General features: G+C 40.6%; 1 protein-coding gene across 9 annotated transcripts in view; it reads left to right on the forward strand.

Moving 5' to 3' along the window:
- DOT1L (DOT1 like histone lysine methyltransferase) overlaps positions 1-20,409 on the forward strand; it is a 121,757-nt gene that overhangs the window by 56,610 nt on the left and 44,738 nt on the right. For 8 of the 9 annotated variants that reach the window (XM_027853066.1, XM_027853068.1, XM_027853071.1 and 5 more), the window contains 3 exons: positions 10,691-10,746; positions 16,286-16,365; positions 19,587-19,655. In XM_027853066.1, the coding sequence (XP_027708867.1) occupies positions 10,691-10,746; positions 16,286-16,365; positions 19,587-19,655 (205 nt within the window). Of the gene's footprint in view, positions 1-10,690; positions 10,747-14,704; positions 14,840-16,285; positions 16,366-19,586; positions 19,656-20,409 lie in introns of those variants that run through there. The other variant, XM_027853073.1, reaches the window with a different exon arrangement.

Genomic DNA, 20,409 nt, shown 5'->3' on the forward strand with positions numbered 1-20,409 from the left:
GTGATCCTGAGCAAGTCATTTAACCCTGTTTGCCTGTTTCCTCATCTGTAAAATGAGCTGGAGAAGGAAATGTCAAACCACTTCAGTTTCTTTGCCAAGAAAACCCCAAATGGGGTCATGAAGAGTCTGATGTGAACCAACTGACTGAACGGTTTCTTTGAGGAGTGCACCACCTGCTGGCTTGCTCCAGTATCACCTGCTCTGGACACACCTGTTGGGCATGCTTGTGGGCTCTCTGTCCTTTCTGAGCTAACCTTGAGGAGGGAGAAGTGTAAAGACTGGGGGGTGTCCTAGTGTCCTTGGTGTGTTCTACCTAGTTAGCATTCTTCAAATGTGATCCTTCTGCTTACCACTCCAGTTAAGTTTTTTCATGTTGAAGATGTTTTAAATTGTGGTCCTTGTTTGTTTCAAAGCAAAGCAAAGTTCAGACATCTATTGCGAAGATGCTGTAACTGTCCAGTTGAAAGTATCTTTGTGTGTCTTGAGGCAGTGGGGAGGAGCTCCTAGGGTAGGACGTGATAGGGTAGAGGTAGCAATGTAAAAATGCTGGATAACAAACATTTCAAATTTAGGGTTCTTTCAGGTATTCCTGTCTAATCCCTGACAGACCCAGCCAGTATTCCCTGCTCCTCAGTATCTGGTTATACATCACTCAGGCTCAGCTGCTGTGCTACCTGTGTGAGTTGGCAAGTTCATTCAGTTCCTTTAATCCTCGTCTTTAAAAGAAGTAGTGGAATAGATTGTTGTTGGACTCACATAGGAAGTTTTCTTGGCACATACTGGAGTGGTTTACCATTTCTTTCTCCATTGAATTAAGACAAACAGAAGTTAAGTGACTTGCCCAGGGTCACACAGCTGGTGAGTGTCAGAGGCTGGATTTGAGCTCAGGTCTTCTTGACTCTAGGACTGAGCCACCTAGCTGCCTCCAATGGATGAGATTACCTGTAAGCTTTTTATTTTTATCCATTATTTAGTTTTTTAATATTACAGTAATATTTTTTGAATTGTTGAGGGACACATTCTATCCCCATGTGTTCAGAGCATTGTGCTAAATGCTGGAGATATAATGCTATTTCCACCTGAAAGACTTGATGATCTAATGTGCGTTCTCTAGATGCAGACCCAATGGTTATTATTTAGATTCTACATGTTCTGTCTCTTTTTTTTTTTCCCCTCAATGCTTGGGTACCTTTTTAGAGCTACTTATACATAGGAGGAAAAAGAAGGGGGTGGATCACAGTGTTCTCAAAGCAGTCTGAGTTAGCGGGACTGTTTGAGTGTAAGTAATTACGGCCTTTCTTTGGGGATTTATGCACATGTTCAGCTACTAGATCCAGCTTAAAATTTGAGCATTGCAATTAACACAGACAGATGGTATTTCATAGTTTCTCAGCTGTAAACATCCTCTTGGGCCCTACCCTCAACGTTTCTAGGGCAACTCATCGGTAACCCACTTAGATGTGTCTTTATTTAGGGTGTTTATTGGAAGTTCACACTATATCCCATGTTTCCTGCCTGTCTACATAGTAGCCTAGTAACCTCTAAGCCTGCCAGCATTAGAGATTTGTGCAGCCTTATATTGATAGTATAAAGCCAAATCAGTTAATCAGTAAGCATTTATTAAGCACCTAGTATGTGTCAGGCACTGTGTTGGGAATACAAAAAGAGGAAAACGGAGCTTATGGTGTAATAGGGAGACAACATGTAAAGAAATAGATATAAAGCAAGCTATACAAGATAAATAGGACATAATTAACAGAAAGAAGATAGTAGAATTAGGATGGGTCAGGTTGGGGAAAGCTTACTGTGGAAGGTTGGATTTTTGTTGTTCAGTTTTTTTTGTTGTTTTTTTTTTTCCAGTTGTGTCTGACTCTTTGTGACCCTGTTTGGGGTTTTCTTGGCAAAGGTACTGTAGTAGCTTGCCATTTCCTTCTCCAGCTCATTTTACAGTTGAGGAAGCCGAGGCAAAAAGGGTTAAGTGATTTGCCCAGGGTCTCACAGCTAGTAGATGTCTGAGGCTAGATTTGAACGCAGGATCTCTTGGTTCCAGGGCCTGACCCTATCCACCTTGCCATCTAGCTGCCTAAATTTTAGTTGGGATTTTATGTATTTATTTATTTAGGGATTTAACTTAAAGGAAGCCAGGGAGGTTAATAGGTGGAGTGGAGGAGGGAGAACATTGAACAGGCATGGAAAACCAGAGAGAATGCCTGGAGCTAAGAGGATCATCTTATTTGTGGAACAGCCAGGAGGCCATTGTCATTGTATTGAAGGGTCCCTGTCGGGAGAGGTGTGAGAGGGGGCTAGGTTATGAAAGGCTTTCAATGCCAAAGACAGCATTTTGAATTTGATCCTGCATCTGGAGCTACTGGAGTTTATTGAGTAGGGAACTTGACATGATCAGACCTTCACTTTAGGAGAATCACTTTTGTGACTCAATAGGGGATGGATGGGAATGGGGAGAGGTTCAAGGCAGGTGGACCCACCCACAGACTATTACAATAATCCAGGCATGAGGTGATGAGGCTCTGTACTGCAGGGCTGACAGTGACAGAGGAAAGAAGGTGGGCATACTTGAGAGATGCGCTGAGGTGAAATCAACAGGCCTTAGCAACAGCCTGGATATTGATGCTGAAAGATACTGAGGAGTCCAGGATGACTTCTAGGTTGGGATAGTGAGGGATTGAGAGGATAATGTTGTCCTCTACGCTAATGGTGAAGGGGTAGCGGGAAGAGGGTTTAGCAGGAAACAGTTTGGGATAGCTCCTAGACATCCAATTTGAGATGTCTGAAAGGCAGTTGGATACTCAGTATTGAGAATTTGAAGCAGGGTAGCTAGATTTGAGGATTGTCAGGTGGTAATTAAATCCACAGGAGCTGATGCGATCACCAGGTGAAATAGTTTAGAGGGAGAAGAGAAGAGGACCCAGGACAGAGCTCTGAGGGACACCTATGTTTGGAAGGATGATCTGGAAGAGGATGCAACAAAGAAGGAGCATCAGAGAGGTGGGAGGAGAACCAGGAGAGAGTGTTGTCCTGAAAACCTAGAGAGAAGAGAGTATTACGGAGGAGAGAGTGATCAGTGTCCAAGACTGCAGAGAGATGCAGGAGGATGAGAATTGAGACAAAGCCATTGGAATCGGCAGCTAAGATCATTGGTAATTTCGGGGGGAGCAGTTTCAGTGAATGATGAGGTTGGAAGGCAGATTATTCTATAATCTATAAAATTAATTAATCTATAATCTATAAAATAAAATGAGCAAAATATCCATACTCTGTGGATCAGAGACTCCATTACTAACTAGGCTTATACCTAAAGAAGCTATTGATAAGAAAGCCCCCAAATACAATAAAATATTTATAGTGGCACTTTTTGTGATAGCAAAGAATTAGAAACAGAAACAAGTGAATGCCTATCTATTGGAGAATGGCAAAAGAAGTTGTGGTACATGAATGTAATGGAATATTAATGTGTAGTAAGAAATGATATGTGTGATGAGTAAAGAAGCAAGGAAGGATCAATATCTGAGAAGAATATTATAAGTGATTAAGAAGAGAGTGAGATGAGAGAAAGTGTAAGCATGTATTCTCATTCAGTCTCTCATTCAGTCATGTCTGATTCTTTGTTGACCCCATTTGGAGTTTTCTTGGCAAAGATAGTAGGGTGGTTTGCCATTTCCTTTTCTAGCTCATTTTACAGATGAAGAAGCCGAGGGAAACAAAGCTAAGTGACTTGCCCAGGGTCACACAGCTAGTCACCCTATCCACTGCCCCACCTAACTGCAGCATGCATTGTAGACTGTCTGGACAATAGTCAGCTATCATTCTCTGGGGGTGGAAGGATCAAGTGAGAGTGTTCTGAGGATGGGGGAGACTTAGGTATGTTTGTAGGCAGGAGGAAATTAGCCAGTGGACAGGGAGTTATTAAAAATAAGCGAAAGAATGGAGATGACGGGGCAATCTGTTGGTGGAGATGGGATGGATAACTTGAGCAAGTAGGGGGGTTAGCCTTGGTAAGGTTACTTCATCATTTGAGACAGGGATGAAGGAGGAGAATGTTACTGAAGGTACTTGAGTGGTAGGAGATGAGGAAGAGAGAGCTCTTAGGGAATGGCCACAATTTTTTTTTCTAAATTTTGAGGCACGGTTTTCAGCTGAGAGGAGTAGGAAGAAGGGGTGCGGTAGGAGTGTTTGAGGAGGGATGACAAGGTTTGGAAGAACGGGTGTGTAGAGTGGGAGAATGAGTTAATAAAGGAGGTACACTTGGATTGCCTGGCCATGGTGAGAACCCAGTTGAGGTTATATAACATAAATTTGTAGTGGATCTAGTGAGAAGAGTTGTGTCATTTTCTCCACCTTTGTTCAGGAGCGCATGTGTAGGCACCTAGGCAACAAATAGTGGGAGTGACCCAAGGTTGATACTTGGCTGGATGTAATAGGTGATATGATTGGATGACTTCATAGGTAGCTACAAGATGGAATAAAGGTAAATCATGTTGGATTTTTAAGTCTGTGGATTGGCATTTATTTTTAAAAACTTTCCTTTTTCCAAGCTAGTGCAGACTCTCTTGCAGCCTGCTACCTGACATTAAGCTTATATAGGCTTCCTAGTGCCTCTGGAGATATGAGCATTGGTATGATGAATCTGTTGGTAATCTCACAGTTATCCCTCAACTGAGTGTTTATAACAATTGTTGTTTAAGTGAAGCTGTGTCAATGGGGAGGACATCCATTTCTTTTATTGAAATGACCGTTTACCACTTACCTCTAGACCTTGTATCAGTTGCTAGAATATTTTCTGCTTAATGGTTAAGCATTTCCCAGATGGGACTACATAGGATGTGTGTTTCTCCTGGCAGCTTTTTTTAAATTCACAGTTTCGGCGGGAAATGTAATATGTTTTGGTATTTGAAAAGCCCTCCAAACATCCCCTGTGGCTTGGACAAGATGCCACATTTTGGAGACTTGGATTCTTGCCGTTAGTTATTTTTAAATTAAACAGGGCTCTAAAAATAACTGTACTTTTTCAGGCAGAATTGACTCTTTTTTTTTTTTTGGAGCCAAGTATTTTGGCTTTGGTGAGTGTGTGTGTGTGTGTGGGTGTGTGTGTGTGTGTGTGTTTTTTAGGGCAACAACATACTGTCAAATAGCAAAAGGACTGCTCATGTACTGGTAAAGGGAAAGATCCAGGGCAAAGCTGTTTTTGGATTTCTGTTGTCTTTTATTTTTACCCTAAAGTTATTTCCCTTGAGTACCTTATAATCCCCAGTGCAAAAAACCAACACAGTCACCACATCTGTTAGTACAGTCTGTTTTCTAAACCTATAGTTTCACCTTTTTTGCTGGGGTGTGGGGGAATGGTTGCTTATTAGTTCTCTGGAATCAAAACTTAATCACAAATGTTCATAGTAGACTTATTTTTAGACTTTATTCTTTGTATTATCATTGTGTGTATTGTCCTCCACTGTGTTCCTCACTCTGGGTCACTTTATACTGTTTTTAAATTCCTTTTTACCAGAATTTCCTGCAGCAGTCTTTGGGCATCTTGTGTTCTGCATCAGTTTATCTTCAGTCTTGAGGTTTCTCTCTGTATACCCCACATGCACTTTTCCCCTACAAATAAATATATCCATCTTGAGGAGACGTCTTTATCCTTTCCCCCTCATGATCAGTGCCTACCTATGGATAGCTATCTCAGAGGGGATGGGCATTTTTGTCAGTTCCTTATTATGAATCCAAATGGTAGGACGTCGGAACTATATCAGCTCTCTAGCTCACTACGCTCATTGTGGCGTGGCTTGTTGATAAATCATGGTGATGTCGATTGCTTCTGTTTTCTTTGTGTTCACCAGCTGCCTTTTAATAATTGGTTGTAGGTGGATGTGAAGAAACAGTTTTTAAAAGAAGAATGATTGGTTCAAGTCATGAATAGTTATTCAGTTACTCTGGCCATGCAGATTCGCAGAGGTTACAGAAGGTAGAAATTAATATTGTAGAATCTGTGGAAAGACAGGCATGCTAATGTGAGGTTGATGAAACTTTGAATGGGCTTAGTTAACCATTGTGCAAAGCATTTGGAATTATGCAAAGAAAGACTGTCTATTCCTTCAAATAAGCTAAATTTAGATAATAATAGCATTTGTATCTTTAAGGGTTGCAAAGCACTTTACACATATTTATTTGATCATCACAACAATCCCAGTTATTCCCATTTGACAGATGAGGAAACCAAATTCCTGAGAGGGTTAGGGACTTGCCAGGGATCACACAGCTGGAAGTGTCTGTGGCTGGGTTCAGACTTCTTGACTCCTTGTCTGCTGCTGCTCCCTGCACCGTACAGCTGCTTGTTTCTGGAAAATCCAGAGTGCTCATCCGTGTTCTAGGGAAGGAGTTGGGGAGACCCTTTTCTGATCCATTTCAAAGACATCTCTTAGAGTTGGTTGATTGTTTTCTTTCCTAAGAATTTAAGCATGGGTGCAGTGTATGTTTTGAATTAGATGACTCTTTTTACCTAGGTCACAGGGGTATCTTTTTTAATATGTATGTACCCATGCATGCATGTGTGTATACATGTATGTGTGTGTATATACATACACATATGCATTATATATGATTTGACATTTATTGAGTTACATTGCTTTATGTCCCATGGGGGTGGGGTGAGGGCCTGAAAAATAAAAGAAACACTCAGCATAATCATCTCCATTTAAAATCCTTTTTTTTCTTTCAAGTTGTTTCTTTATTATTATACAAAGTTGGGAATATTCATTCATTCTCTCTCTCTTTCTCTCTTTCTCTCTCTTTCGGCTCCAAGAAAGTCATGATGCTATCTTGCTAATTTTTAAAAATAAGTTTTTAGTGATGTTTTCTGTTTCTTACATCATCATAGTTTTCTCCAATATCCTTCTTCCTCTTCCTTTCAGAAAGCTGTCCATATAACAAGCAATGTGTGTATGTGTATATATTTTTTTTCTTTATGGAGAAAAAAAGTCAGTCCAATTAATCAGTACATTGAAAATATCCAAAAATGTGTGCACTGTGTGACCCCCTGTGGACTTTCCATCTCCCTAAAGGGGGGGGGGGGTTGGGCGCAGAGATGTCTTTTCATTTTTGTCATGCTTGATCTTTATGCTTTTGTTAAATTCACTCTTTTTAAAAATGTGTTTTTGTTCTTTCCATTTACATTGTTCTATTCATGATATATTGTTTTCTTGGCTCTGTTTACTTCTCAGATTCTTCTCAGATATCGATCCTTCCTTGCTTCCTTATTCATCACACATATTATTTCTTACTGCACATTAATATTCCGTTACATTCATGTACCACATTTTCTTTTGCCATTCTCCAGTAGATCGGCATCCTCTTGTTTCTGTTTCTAATTCTTTGCTATCACAAAAAGTGTCACTATAAATATTTTATTGTATTTGGGGGCTTTCTTATCAATAGCTTCTTTAGGTATAAGCCTAGTTAGTAATGGAGTCTCTGATCCACAGAGTATGGATATTTTGCTCATTTTATTTGCACAGTTTGCCTTCCTTTCAGAATTGTTTCTTACCATTTCATAGCTCTACCAACAATGTATTAGTATGTCTATCATTCCACAACCCCTCCAACACTATTACCATTTTTTAAATCATCTGTGCAGTTGCAGAGTGTGGGGTAAAACTTCATGATTTCTACTTTTTTTCCATTATAATTAATTTCTTCATACCCAGGCTTATTGCTGTTTTGGGGTTAGGAAACTTAATGGGAAATTCAAAGTAGCAGGGACACAGAATTAGTATATTGATAATGGCAGTTTCTTAAAGCATTTCAGTGTAATGAAGTAGATACTACTACAGTTCAAGGTAGAAGCCCTGTCTCTTACATTAGTGACAGGAAAAGAGGAATATTTTGTTTTAACTTTTGTTTTGGGTGACATTTTGGGGTATGACAAGGATTTTGCTGGAAAAGAGCTTGTGCTTGTGACAAAATTAATCATTAGCAGCAGCATGGTTAGAAATGCCTTTAGAAATGATCTTGATAGAAACTGATGTAATCATTCTTCTGATATGATAAGAGCATGTCATGGTGCTGAACTGTAAGCAGTAAGGTTGGAACTTGAATCCAGATATGAATGTATTAACGGAGAAGTACGATATCTAAAAGCTGCCTCATTTATTTTTATTGTCGACTGCCAGCTCCAATATTCAAAGGAGCAGTTGAAAACATGTTTAGATTTTAGATTCAGGTGGAGGAGGTCTAAGCTCAACCCTTGACTGAGATCTGTGTGTTCTTTGATAGGACCCTTCACTTTCCTGAGTCTTGGTTTCTTCACTGGTAAGATGATTTTTTGGTTTAAATCCTTGGATCTGTTCTCCGCAGTTGCTTTCTCTGCACATCAGTAGAATTAGGTATTTGTCACATTTGCAAAAAAAAATCCCAATTCAAAAGCATTTATTAAATATCTCCTATGTGCCTAGATTTAGCCATTTAGCCCTCATTTTGCAAGTGAAGAAACTGAGGCTCAGAAAAGTAACACAGCTAGTAAATCTTGTGTCTGGATTTGAACTCGGGTCTTTCCGACTCCAGTTCTAGCACTCTTCCCCGCTGTGCCATACTTCCTCTCTGTATCTATAATAATTACAATAGTAATAACTCAGATTTGTAGAATGTTCTTTGGTTTGCAAAGCCTTTTGGGAAATTTCATTGAGCTTCATTATATTCCTGTGAGGTAGATGCTCTTTTCATCCCTATTTCATTTGTTAGGGAATCAAGGCCGAGAGAGGTTAGTTGGTTCCCTGGGTGTAACACTGCCAGGGAGGGAGAGGATTCCACCTCAGGCTTTCCTGGTTCTAACTTTAGCCCCCACCATGCCATCTGTCTAGGAGATAGATGATCCACCAGCATCTGCTCCATGTCAGGCTCTTTCCTAGGCCCTGGTAGTAGTAGCCTGCGAGCTCACTGAGAGGGAGGACTGGGTCCTTTGCCTTTTGTTGGATCCTCAGAGCCGGATGCTTAGTAGGCACTGCTGAGTGTCTGTAAACTTCTTGAGTCCACAGTGTCTGCCCTCATGAGGTTACATGCTGCTGGGGAGACAACATTTACGTAAATAAGAACATACAGGGTCAAAACGGGAATGTAGCAGGGCAGATCAGGAAAGGCTTCAAAGAGAAGGTGGTAAAATTCTGAAAGAGCTGGAGCTTTCTAAGAGCTTTAGGAGAGAAAGGAGCACATGTCCTGTGTCTCCATATGTCAGGTGAGACATCAGGACAGAGACCTAACTATTGGATGGAATCAAAAAAGATCTTTATAGGAAATGGTGTATTAGCTAAGCTTTAGTAGCAGTGTTTTGGTGAAGTGGTGTAATGGGAAATAAGTTTTGGAAATCTAGGCCAGGACCAGATGGTGAACAAGTTTCAGTGCCAAGGTGTATGTGCATCATCCTGGAGGCCAAGGGGAGCTACTGACTATTATTGACCTGGGCAGTGATGTCCTCTGGAGAGGTAGATGAGAAAAGCAGTTGGAGGACCTTGTTGCAGTGTAGGTCTGCAACTGAGTTAGTGAGGAATCTTTGACCTGTGACTAACATCTTTTCTTTTTTAAAAAAGTTTTTTTAAATTAATTTCAATTTCTTCTGGGAATGATCCTTTTAGTTTTTTTTTGTTTTTTTTTAGGCAGTGGGGTTAAGTGACTTGCCCAGGGTCACACAGCTCGTGAGTGTCAAGTGTCTGAGGCCAGATTTGAACTCGGAGTCCTCCTGACTCCAGGGCCAGTGCTCTACCCACTGTGCCACTTGGCTGCCCTGACTGACATCATTCAACATAGATTTGAGATCCAGACTCACTAAGCTTAATTATGCCTTGGAAGAGTTTTTGTGAGTTAGTCACTCCATTACTTTTAAAACATTAATGGGAGTCATCTTATCGTTAAAACACATCATAAGCCTAAAATGTCAGTACTAATACCATACTGTGGTATTTAGGCTCAAGGCAGCCAGAGACAATTTTATTTAATTTATCATTAGTCCACGTTAAAGTCATTTTTAGCTTGGAGAGAGATGTCCAAACTGATATTGTCACTCATGTCTCCCAGAGACTTTACTGCCCCGTGACAATTTAAGGAAATACTTTTATGACTCTTAACAACAAAAAAGATATTTTAACGTGCTAGAATTAAGCAACCAAGTCAATATGCCATTCTTTCTGGAATCTCCCATGCACTTCAGGATTGAACTTAATTTCTTATGGAGTAGAGTGGGTCCCAGCCTGTGATATCCCTGGCGTCATAGAGCGGAAGGTGTGATGTGAAGAAAGATTTAGTTTATCACTTCTGTAATCCAGCTTTCCAATGGGCTTTTTGCAACAGTCTGGAAAGGATTTTAAAGAAAAATACTTCCTAATATTTTCAGTTTTTACTATAAATGGAATTTTAAATCTGCTTTCACATGATCTTTGTATTATAGGCCATCAGGTTCAATGATTGTTTGGGAAAAGTATATACTTTTATGCTTTATTATAGTCCTTAATTTTTGACTTTGTTTTTCCTTGTATACAACAACATTTTTAAGTTGCATAGAAGAGGCACCTACCACACATTGGGTATATGATAGTTGTCACTTAAAGGGTTTGATTAGGCCTTAATTAATTATTGTTGGGAGTGAGGATGTGTAGCAAGAAATAATGTTTTTCTTCCTTTGCTTTTCCTTTAGCTGGAAAGAGGTGACTTCCTTTCAGAAGAATGGCGGGAAAGAATTGCAAACACAAGGTATGACTAGTTCTGAAAATAGTTTAAATCTCTTAGCTACTTAGGAAATCTTGTGGGTCTCTGTCCTCATTGGGGGCTTGCTTTTGATGGAAGGTCGTTATGACTGATAATTGTACTTTGGCTTTCTTCTTAGTGAATTCCTTCCATGCTGGTAGAAAGACTAGATTCCTTATGGATACGTAGCTTTTTGTCCTGGCCATTTCAAAGGCGAATTAGGAGAAGATCACGTTCTTTTTGGGGTAGGGGGTGGAGAGGGAGAGATAGTGGCACTTTGGAGAAGTCTCTGCCTTGGAATGAGTCAGTGCTTTTATTCATGTGGCTGAGGGATCCTCGTCATGTGTGGAGGTGGGCCAGGCCGTCTTTGACCGAGTGAGTCAGTCCTTTGGCTCTTGAGGCTGATGATCCCATCATTGATTATTCATGCTAGAAATGACTTCGCGTCTCTATTTTTGAAAACTGGACTAGAATCTTCTAGAGGGCCAAGCCTGCCCTGGTAACTCATGTGCATTGATGAAGGCTCCTTGCATTGAGTGATTCTGAAATCCCTTCCAGAAGCCATGGACTTGTTCCCTGTGTTCCTGTGCAGAACCAGAGGAGAAAGCTTTCCAGGGTCTCCAGGGGTGGCCCATTCAGCATTATGGTCCATTGGTCAATCACACTCACAGCAGGGAAGTTATTTCTCCAATTTTACCTAAGTTTTGCTTTGCCGTTTAAATCCACTTTGTGCTGCCAAAGAGGGCAGCAGCAAGTCAGAATCTATCGTAGCCTTTACCTTTAGCTTAAGCTGCTTTTACGTGACTTTCATTCTTTTTGTTTATAGTGGCCATTTTTTCCATTCCCTTAATCATTTTTACTGTTTCCTTTGGGGATTTTGTGTCTCTTCCCCTCACCCCCCTTTTGAAAACCAGAACAGACCCTAGGATCCCCATGGAGTAAAAGGATAAGAGAATTAGGGTGTAGGTCCATGGGGTCAGTGCCAGAGGTACCTCTTGTTAGGACAGTGGGCTTTCTCTAGCTATACTTTAAACAACTTAACCCCTCCTGTTCCATGACTGCATGTCTTAATAACACTGCCTTCTGATTCATATCCATTTGGGGGAATATATCCTGGACCCTGAGCTTTTGTTTCCTGTGCTTTTAGCTTGTGGCCTTTTGCTGAAAATTTTCTTTGTGTTTTGTATTTTACATTGAATTTCATCTTCTCGTGGACATTTCATTTTGAAGTCAGTGTGTTGTAACTTAGGCATATGATTTGAACACAAATCTCACGTTTACCTTGCCAGCTTTATGTTTTGGGGTCTCAGTGTGCTCCTTCTGAAGGGAGAGGGTTGAATATTGACTAGATTTATGAGCATTTTCAGATTTTATCATCTCAGGGCCTGAGCTCTGCAGAGAGCTTTTGTTTGTATCATAAACATAACAATAGATTATGTCATAATCTATTGATATTTACAGAGTTGGAAACTGAAACGTTTGTGTGAAAATAGTTCCAAGCCCTAGACCCCCAGAATCATACTTTGAGAACCACTGTATGAGATGATTTAAGGTGATTTTTCTCTTCTAAATCCTATGTGTTTTGCCACATGAGCACATTATCCTGTATTTTTAAATTAAATTTTACCCTTTTAAAAAAAAATAAAAGAAATTCACCTTTTTCCATACCATCTCCCCCAGTAGAAAAGAAAAACACACCCCTTTGACAAATGTGTATAATGAAAGAAAATAAATTTACACATTTGCCATGTTTTAAAAAAGTCTTATTGATATCAGTTATGATACTTATCAGTTTATATCACGATGTATTTGGCATATATGTACCTGTTCTTCCAAGTTATTTCTGTAAAATGAAATAATCTCAGTACCAGGTCTAAAAAGGTTCCCATTCTATTCCTACCTGCTTGACATTGTTCACATTTTCACGTTACTGAGAACTAGATTTTGTTGGAAGTAGCACGGTAGCTATTAAAACTCAGGGTTACTAAAGCGCATATTACAAGGTGGAAGAAAATGTAGAAAAAGGCAGCAGAGAGGCAGGGGACTACAGGTGTGGGCATTGTACTTTCTCTTTGTGCTCTGGTGATTAATCCATCCCGTGGCATCACTGGGATATTGACACGTACTTTGTTAGTATCTTCCTCAGTATTTAAGAGTTTAGTCTTATGGCATGAGCAAATTCTGGGAACTCTCTGAAGGTTGACATTTTACATGGGAATTTAGGTTTATCTATTCAGGAAAAATAATATCATCCTAGTAAAACAAATTCCCAATACATAGAAGTATTTATTTTCTTATTTGAAGAAATGGAAGTTATTTGAAACTCTTGTTTAGAATCCTATCTCTCAACTCTCAAGAACCTTTCCCAAGGAAAAATATCGGCTGGATATAGAATATTATTTCCTGGCATGTGATCTTTTTTCTTATTTGGACAAATCATATTGTATGTTATTTCTTTCCCTTAATTTATTTTGTGGCGTAAGCAAACATAAAGAAAAAAATCTGTCTCCTTCAAAGGCAATGTAATGATTAGAGTCTCACACTTGAGATCGAGATGCCTCTATTTCCACCCTGGCCCTGACCCTTGTGACTCTTGGGGAATCACGGGCCGGTCACTTCTCAGGGATCCCGGTCTGGCCATCTAGGAACATGGTATAATTTTTGTCCTGCCTCCTTGGGCAGGGTTGAAGTAAGTGCCTGATAAGACAAATGGGTGCGTTTGGAGGAGAGAGTCCCTTGTCTCCTGACCTTTTTTTTAAAAGCACCCTTTTCTCTGGGATGTGAGCACTTGCTCATGGGCTCACCTTCCCTCCTGTCTGCTTCCGTCATTGGCAGGGAATCATTATCACAATAAAGCAGCTATTTTCAGTTTTGTTTTTAAAGTACTTATCCTATTAGGCTGGGGTTGTCCACCTCTGAGAGGTGTCATTCCAAGCACATATTTACTAACCTGACACCAGGGTAAGAGTGGGATGGGTCAGCTGACTCTTGCTGCAGGCCACTGGTACTTCTCAGTGAAGATGCTTCTCATTTCCAGGCCTTTTAAGTGTCTCCCGTCCCATCTGTGTGCCTCTCTGAACACACTGTGGCCAGCTCTTCTGCCTTGACCAAATGCTTTTATCCTGTTTACCGCTGAATAAAGCAAAAGGAGCCACAATTCTGTGGCTACTGTACACGATCTGAATCGGATCTTTATAAAGTTGTGCCCTAGTGTGTCTAGCGGCTCTTTGCTTTTGCTACCAAGAGTTGTAATTACTGTTAGGTGTTGCATACTCCTGTTGTTAACAGTTTGGGGTTTTGAATACATTTTTTTTTCCATTGGTAGAGAATGACTTGCCAATCCTTGGACTATTGAGAACTTTATATTTTGGACCCCTTTGATTTCTGTACTCAACTGTCATCAAAAGGCTGGAAAAGCCTAGGGGAAAACCATCAGGGCAACTGGAACTGGGTGTACAGAAGCTACTGACGTTGCCAGATTGCTCTGTGATCCCATCACCATCTGGTTGTATTCAGTCTTGCTTGCAGCTCTCTCTCTTTTGCTCGTTATTCCGCACTGGGGAGCAGTCCTCTGTTTTGCACATGACCGGTGCTTTCCATGACAATGACTTGTTTCAACAGCTCTGGAGTCCTGGGCCAGATCTTCCTCTGTGTTGTGCACCCAGTGATCTCCCTTCTTCCCCACCACATGACAGAACCAAAATAAAAAGCTGACCAGTCAAAACGTAGTGGCCCTGTACAGAGACTTGGTTTAAGATGACTTTTGACAGTGGTCATCAGCTTAATTCTGTGAGTACTATCCTCTGTTTTATTCAAAGGATGAGCATATTTTTAATCTACCACTCACAGATGAGGAAATGTGGGGTTTTTAGAGTCTGCCTGTATACAGCAGCCCCCCGTGAATACTTGTTCCTGAAGATATCTCCTGGCTTTCAGGTTCCCAGCACCTTTAATACCTTGAACTTCTCAAGCTCCTCCTCTACCATGCCAGCCATGCCATAATCCTGTGATAAGACCAAGCCACAGAATGGACGCTGAGTAGTTGGCAGAGGGCAGAATCTGGCCCTGAGAGTCCTGCAGGATCGAGTTAAGTGAGAAGGTGTGCTCTGGGAAAAGCCATTTGGTAATTAACCAAGGAGACCACTGGATGGGCTGAATTTCTAAAGTTTGCAATTCACAGTATTCCCATAGGATACAATTCCCCTTTGGAAATGCTATTAGATATTGTGTGTCCTTTCCAAATCATCCATCACCCTGATGTCATTGCTGGCCTTCATTCCTGTGTAAAATATGACCATTTCTTGTCCTGCCTCTTCTTTGCATTTGTCACATGAAGGGGAAGGGGGTGGCGGCGGTGGTGGTGGTGGTGGTGGTGGTGGTTGGAGGTGGGAGGATGGTTTTTTTGGCTCTGTCGTTTACTATACCCGATCTTCAGAACAGTCCTCTTTGTTCTTTGCTGACTTGGTTTTCTTTCCTTCCTTTTCTCTCGTTCTTTATTATTGTTCTGTTTGCTCATCACAGCTCATGATCCTGGTTATTGATACCTTGGGTTTGTTGGGGAGACTGGTCTGCCTTGTGGGACCTTCTTTTGATTAACATAACATCAAGATTTGAAAGAAAGGACTCTAGACATTATAGTTTGTTGGATACATACAGGATGGGAGAGGCAGGGGAAAGCAGTGATGCCAGGAGCAGTGCATCTTTTGGTATAGTACTTCCAGGACTGAAAATATACTTTATACTGAAGTATTTTAAGTTCTAAATGCAAAACTACAAGGATTTGGAAAAGGCTGTGCACTTGTAAAAAATGTCATTTTCCCCTTTTACAACCTTCAAAAAACACTTCCTTTGCAGACTCCCAGCCATCTGAGGCTCTTATGGGGTTTGTTAGATGAGAGAGTGTTCCACCTTTTCGCTTGTGAGCAGAGCTGTCGTTTCTCCCCTGCACCCCTTTCCCCAGTTTTCATTGATCAGTATATATGGTTGAAATTATTCTTGAGCAATTGATGATAGTTTAAATTAGTCTTACTAATCATATATTTTAACTTTTTTTCTTCTGGTTTACTGGTAGAGAGGTTGGCTTGTTTATAATCTGAAAATACTGCCTGTTAAGTTGATGCCAGTTTAGTGTATAGGTTACCTTGAAACCCCTTTTGGAAGAGTCTTGTGAGATATTCAAGGAGCCTTAGTGGGGGTGACCCTTGGCAGTGTTGTTTGAAATGTTTATTCCTGGGGTCTGAACAGATAATGCTGCCATGCCATGGTTGTCTGCATTTGCAGAAGTTAAGTTCTGATGCCGCTACCTATCCCTGCAGTAACCTTTATTTGACCAGTGTTTAAGAAACTGGACTGGCTCCATGAAAATGGCCGCATCTGGGGAACAGGCTGCTTCCTAAATTCTAATCTCAAAACATTTTTCAATGGTTCCTTTTTCAAAAGATGTTAAATATGCAAGCATTGTTTATAGGAATGAGAGATGGACATTTGAGAGGCTTTAAGGAAGAATTTTACTTTTTATTCTTCTAACTGGAGTATTGTCTTGCAGTGTTATTTTTGTGAATAATTTTGCCTTTGGTCCTGAGGTGGATCACCAACTGAAGGAGCGATTTGCTAACATGAAGGAAGGTAAGTAAGGCCTTTTCTTTCACCCAGATTCTCTTCCTGCTCTCCCCCTTGATGCACCCCTCCTCCCCAACCCATTTCTCAAAACCAAACCAAACAAGGTCCTAGGCCTGGGAAGGGGTGATTGCTTCTTATATGGTAAGGAACATAGAGCCTCTTAGTGTATTTTTAAAGCCTTTGTCTTTTGGGCATTGTTATGGCTATTGTATCACTAAAAATACCTTATGAAGGTGCTTTTTCAATTAAGTTGGTGTATCTTCCATAAATAGCTTGGCTAAATTCATTATGTCATTAAACATCATAAATATTGGGTTATGCTTAAAAGTTAATACTTTAGGGGGGCAGCTTGGTGGCGCAGTGGATAGAGCACCGGCCCTGAAGTCAGGAGGACCTGAGTTCAAATCCAGCCTCAGACCAAACACTTCACACTTACTAGGCCCTGGGCAAGTCACTTAACCCCAATGGCCTAAAAAACAAACAAAAAAAAGTTAATACTTTATTAGGAGTGTAGTTTAAAAACACTTAGTTTTCTAAGTGTCTTTTGGCGGTCAGTATGGAGTTCTTAACTTCTAGCATTACAAGAAAAGAGCTTTTTTTTTAAATGATCAGAATTACCTTACATGTCTTCCAAAATATTTATCGCAGACTCTTAAATTGGTAGAAAGCTCATCCCTAGGATTTGAGGGATCTTTGGACCCTTGTGGAAGTATTATGGATCCCTTAGAATTGATTGGGGCTTACCGTAAACATTAGAGGCTTACTACTAATCTTCAGTAACCCAAGAAAGATTCCCTTCTGTATAATCTGTGCTGTTTTTGAACACCACTCGTGGCAGTCACTGGTAACTTAAATGGAGTATTCTTTTGAATACTCCAATGTCATTCCCTGGCCCTTCTGAAATCAGAACTCAGTGGAGTCTTCAAGACCTCATCTCCTTTGAAAGAGAGCTCTGGATCCTGAACAAGTCCAAAGTAATCTTGTTGACCTGAACCTAGTGATTATGTACATTCCTGGCAGCAGTGCAATACTTAGAGTCGATGGACCTCGGTATGAACCCCAGCTTTGCTTTTGGACATTCAGCATGTCCTAGCTAGAAAATGAGGCACTTGGAACTAGAGGACTGACAGTATTCCTTCTTGCTCTATATCCATGGGCCCTATATTTGGGTCAGACTCCATTCAAAAGGGGAAACACAGTATCCATCTGATAATCAGAGTTAGAAGGTCCTCGAGATACTGCCTGGTCCAGCCTAATGTCTCCCACCTGGACCAGTGGAAGCCCAGTTAGAGAGGCCTGGGTCCCTCTCTAGGGTTGGAGGATAGGTCATAAAAGCTGGGTCTTTATGACTGTTTATGGGCTACATTTCATCTGTTGTGAAATGTGTTAAAATCATGTGGATTGTAGAGGAGAGAGCACTGTTGGATTAAATAAGTGCAATTTGTTCCCCATTCCCATTTCTCTCTCTTCTCCTACTCCTCAGGGTGGGTCCAGAGGTGGTGAATAGCATGTCTACTAACAGTCATTGTGGTGGGAGTAGTGCTAAGAGAGCTAGAAGGCCCACATTCAAATCCTGCCTCTTAAATGTGCTGGCAGCCCTGAGCTAGGTAGATTGGCATCAGTGAGATCACCTATCCACTCCCTTTCTATTTCCCTCCACAGTCACAGCTCACAGAGGGTGTTTTTTATTGACTTTCATTTGAACTCTGCTCTCTGCAGAGTAGTAGCCATCACCTTTGCCCTACCTTTTGGCTCTTTGCTGACAAGTGACAGTTGGTTGGGACCATTTATATGCTGGTTCTTACTAGAACCTACCATTTTTCTTTGTACTCATGTAGAGTTTACAAACCTGAAGTATAAATTTCTTTGGGAAATAGGTGTGTTTTGGCCCAAGTTTTCTTTTTGTACAAAGTAAATCAAATTCTGTTGAGTTTTTTCTTCCTTCTCCTTAGTAAGAGGGGAAATTGTATAGAAATTGGTGGAGAAGCTCTACTTAGTCTGCATATGATCTCTTTTTTTCCTGCTCTATACCCTTTTTCAAGCTAGTTTCTTACACCTTGGCCATGAGGAGTGGAATTTTCAGGAGCATGAAACTTTAGTTCGCCCCTCATTAAAGAATTCCCCTAATAACCTAATATAAACGTAACCGCAGTACATCAGATGTCCCAAATCCCCTTTTCCATCCAGTTCCCAGTACCAGACTTTTCCACTTATTTGCTCTGTAGCAAAAACTACATAGCTTTTAAAGCTATAAAAGCTATTATGGTTCTTTCTCCTTGTGACTGTTCCTGTCTCTTGTCCAGTATTCTATCCCTGGGGGAACCAAGGAGAGGTAATTGTGGTCATCCTTGACATCCACATTAAAGACACACAACTTATTAGGGGCAGCTAGGTAGTTCAGTGGATAGAGCCCCAGCTTTGGAGTCAGGAGCACTTGAGTACAAATCCAGCCTCAGACACTTGACACTTAGTAGCCATGTGACCCTGGGCAAGTACTTAACCCCAATTGCCTTACCAAAAAGAAAAAATAAAAGGATATACAACTTATCAGTAAAATCTTTGGGTATTTCTTTCCATTGGAAGCAAATGGTCCGGCTTCTTCATGGTTGACGGGATATGACCTTTCCTCTGTTTGCCCAGGCTTGGTCTCAGCTCAAGTTTTGACTCCACATTGACGTGGTGGCTGACAGGGTTAGCGTGTATCCTGAGGTCCCTAAACACAATTGTTATGTACTGCAGTAAGAGGTGAAATGGCAGCAGAAGATGACTTTGCCAAATTGCTTTGGCAGGCAGCCCCTCTGTAAGCTGCCTTTTATCCTGTGTATCTGCGGTTTTTTGTAACCCTCACTAGAAGTCATGCTTGTATCCTGAGTGTGAGTTTTTGAGGCTTTTCCAGAGCCTGTATTTTATGGCTTGAATACCAGGGTGTTTGAAAGGGTGGGTGGTAGCCAACCAGCCCCTATCAAACTGCATTTCTCTTCTTGATCTCTCTGAATCCCATCCTGCCCATTGCAGAATGGAGAATGTGGTAATGTGGGTGTGGCTTTGGAAGTGGTGGTGTTCAGTGTAACTTGAATTTTTAGAAATAAGGTTTTAGAATTTTGCCATCCTGTGTCTTGTTGAATACCTGAGTATCTCATCAACGATTCTTTTTTTCTCTTCTTCCAACTGTCATTCCCATTGTATTTTGTGACTTGATGTGATAATGATTTATCTTTGTGTTTCAGGTGGCAGAATCGTGTCCTCCAAACCTTTTGCACCTCTAAACTTTAGAATAAACAGTAGAAACTTGAGTGGTAAGAGTCTCTGTTACATTATTAAGCTATTATTATATGTAATTTGAGACCATTTTAATCCATTAGAGGGAGTTGGTTGGAACAGCTATCACTGCACAGTAGACAGAGATTGGACCAAGAGTCTGGAAGACCTAAGTTAAAATTTGGCCTCAGGCACTTCCTAGCTGTGGGACCTTGGGCTAATCACTTAATTTCTCAATTTCCTCATCTTTAAAATAGGGATAATAATAGCATCTATGATTAGATTTTGTGAGGACAAAATGAGATACTTTGTAAAGTGCTTTGTAGACCTTAAAGTGTTATTTAAATGCTAGCTATTGTTTTTCTTAATTAACAGGTACTTTTCGGTATGTCTCATTTTGATAAATATTGATAACCTATAGACTTGTTCTTTTTCTTGTATTCAGATTACATACTTCTAAGGAAAAACTAGCAAAAATACCATCAACCCAAGTTAAAATGTGATTTAAAATATTCTATTTACACTAATTTTCAAAGGAGAAATTAAAAATATGACCTATAAAATCTTTTACTGAACTGAGACATAGAGTTCAAGCACATGGTTAAGTAAAAAATAGGCAGCTCTCCATTGCCCATTGACTGAGGCCTAGATTTTCTTGCCTTCCTTTAATTCCCACGACTTTCCTTATAAAGAACAAGCCCGTTGTTCATGGTAAGATAGACAGATGTAAACCCTGCAGACTATATAGAGTAAAAGGAAACCATGGGCCAGAGAAATTGACCACACAGGGTG

Source organism: Vombatus ursinus, unplaced genomic scaffold, assembly GCF_900497805.2.
Source record: "Vombatus ursinus unplaced genomic scaffold, bare-nosed wombat genome assembly UNPS02009918.1, whole genome shotgun sequence".
Classification (NCBI taxonomy): Eukaryota; Metazoa; Chordata; class Mammalia; order Diprotodontia; family Vombatidae; genus Vombatus; species Vombatus ursinus.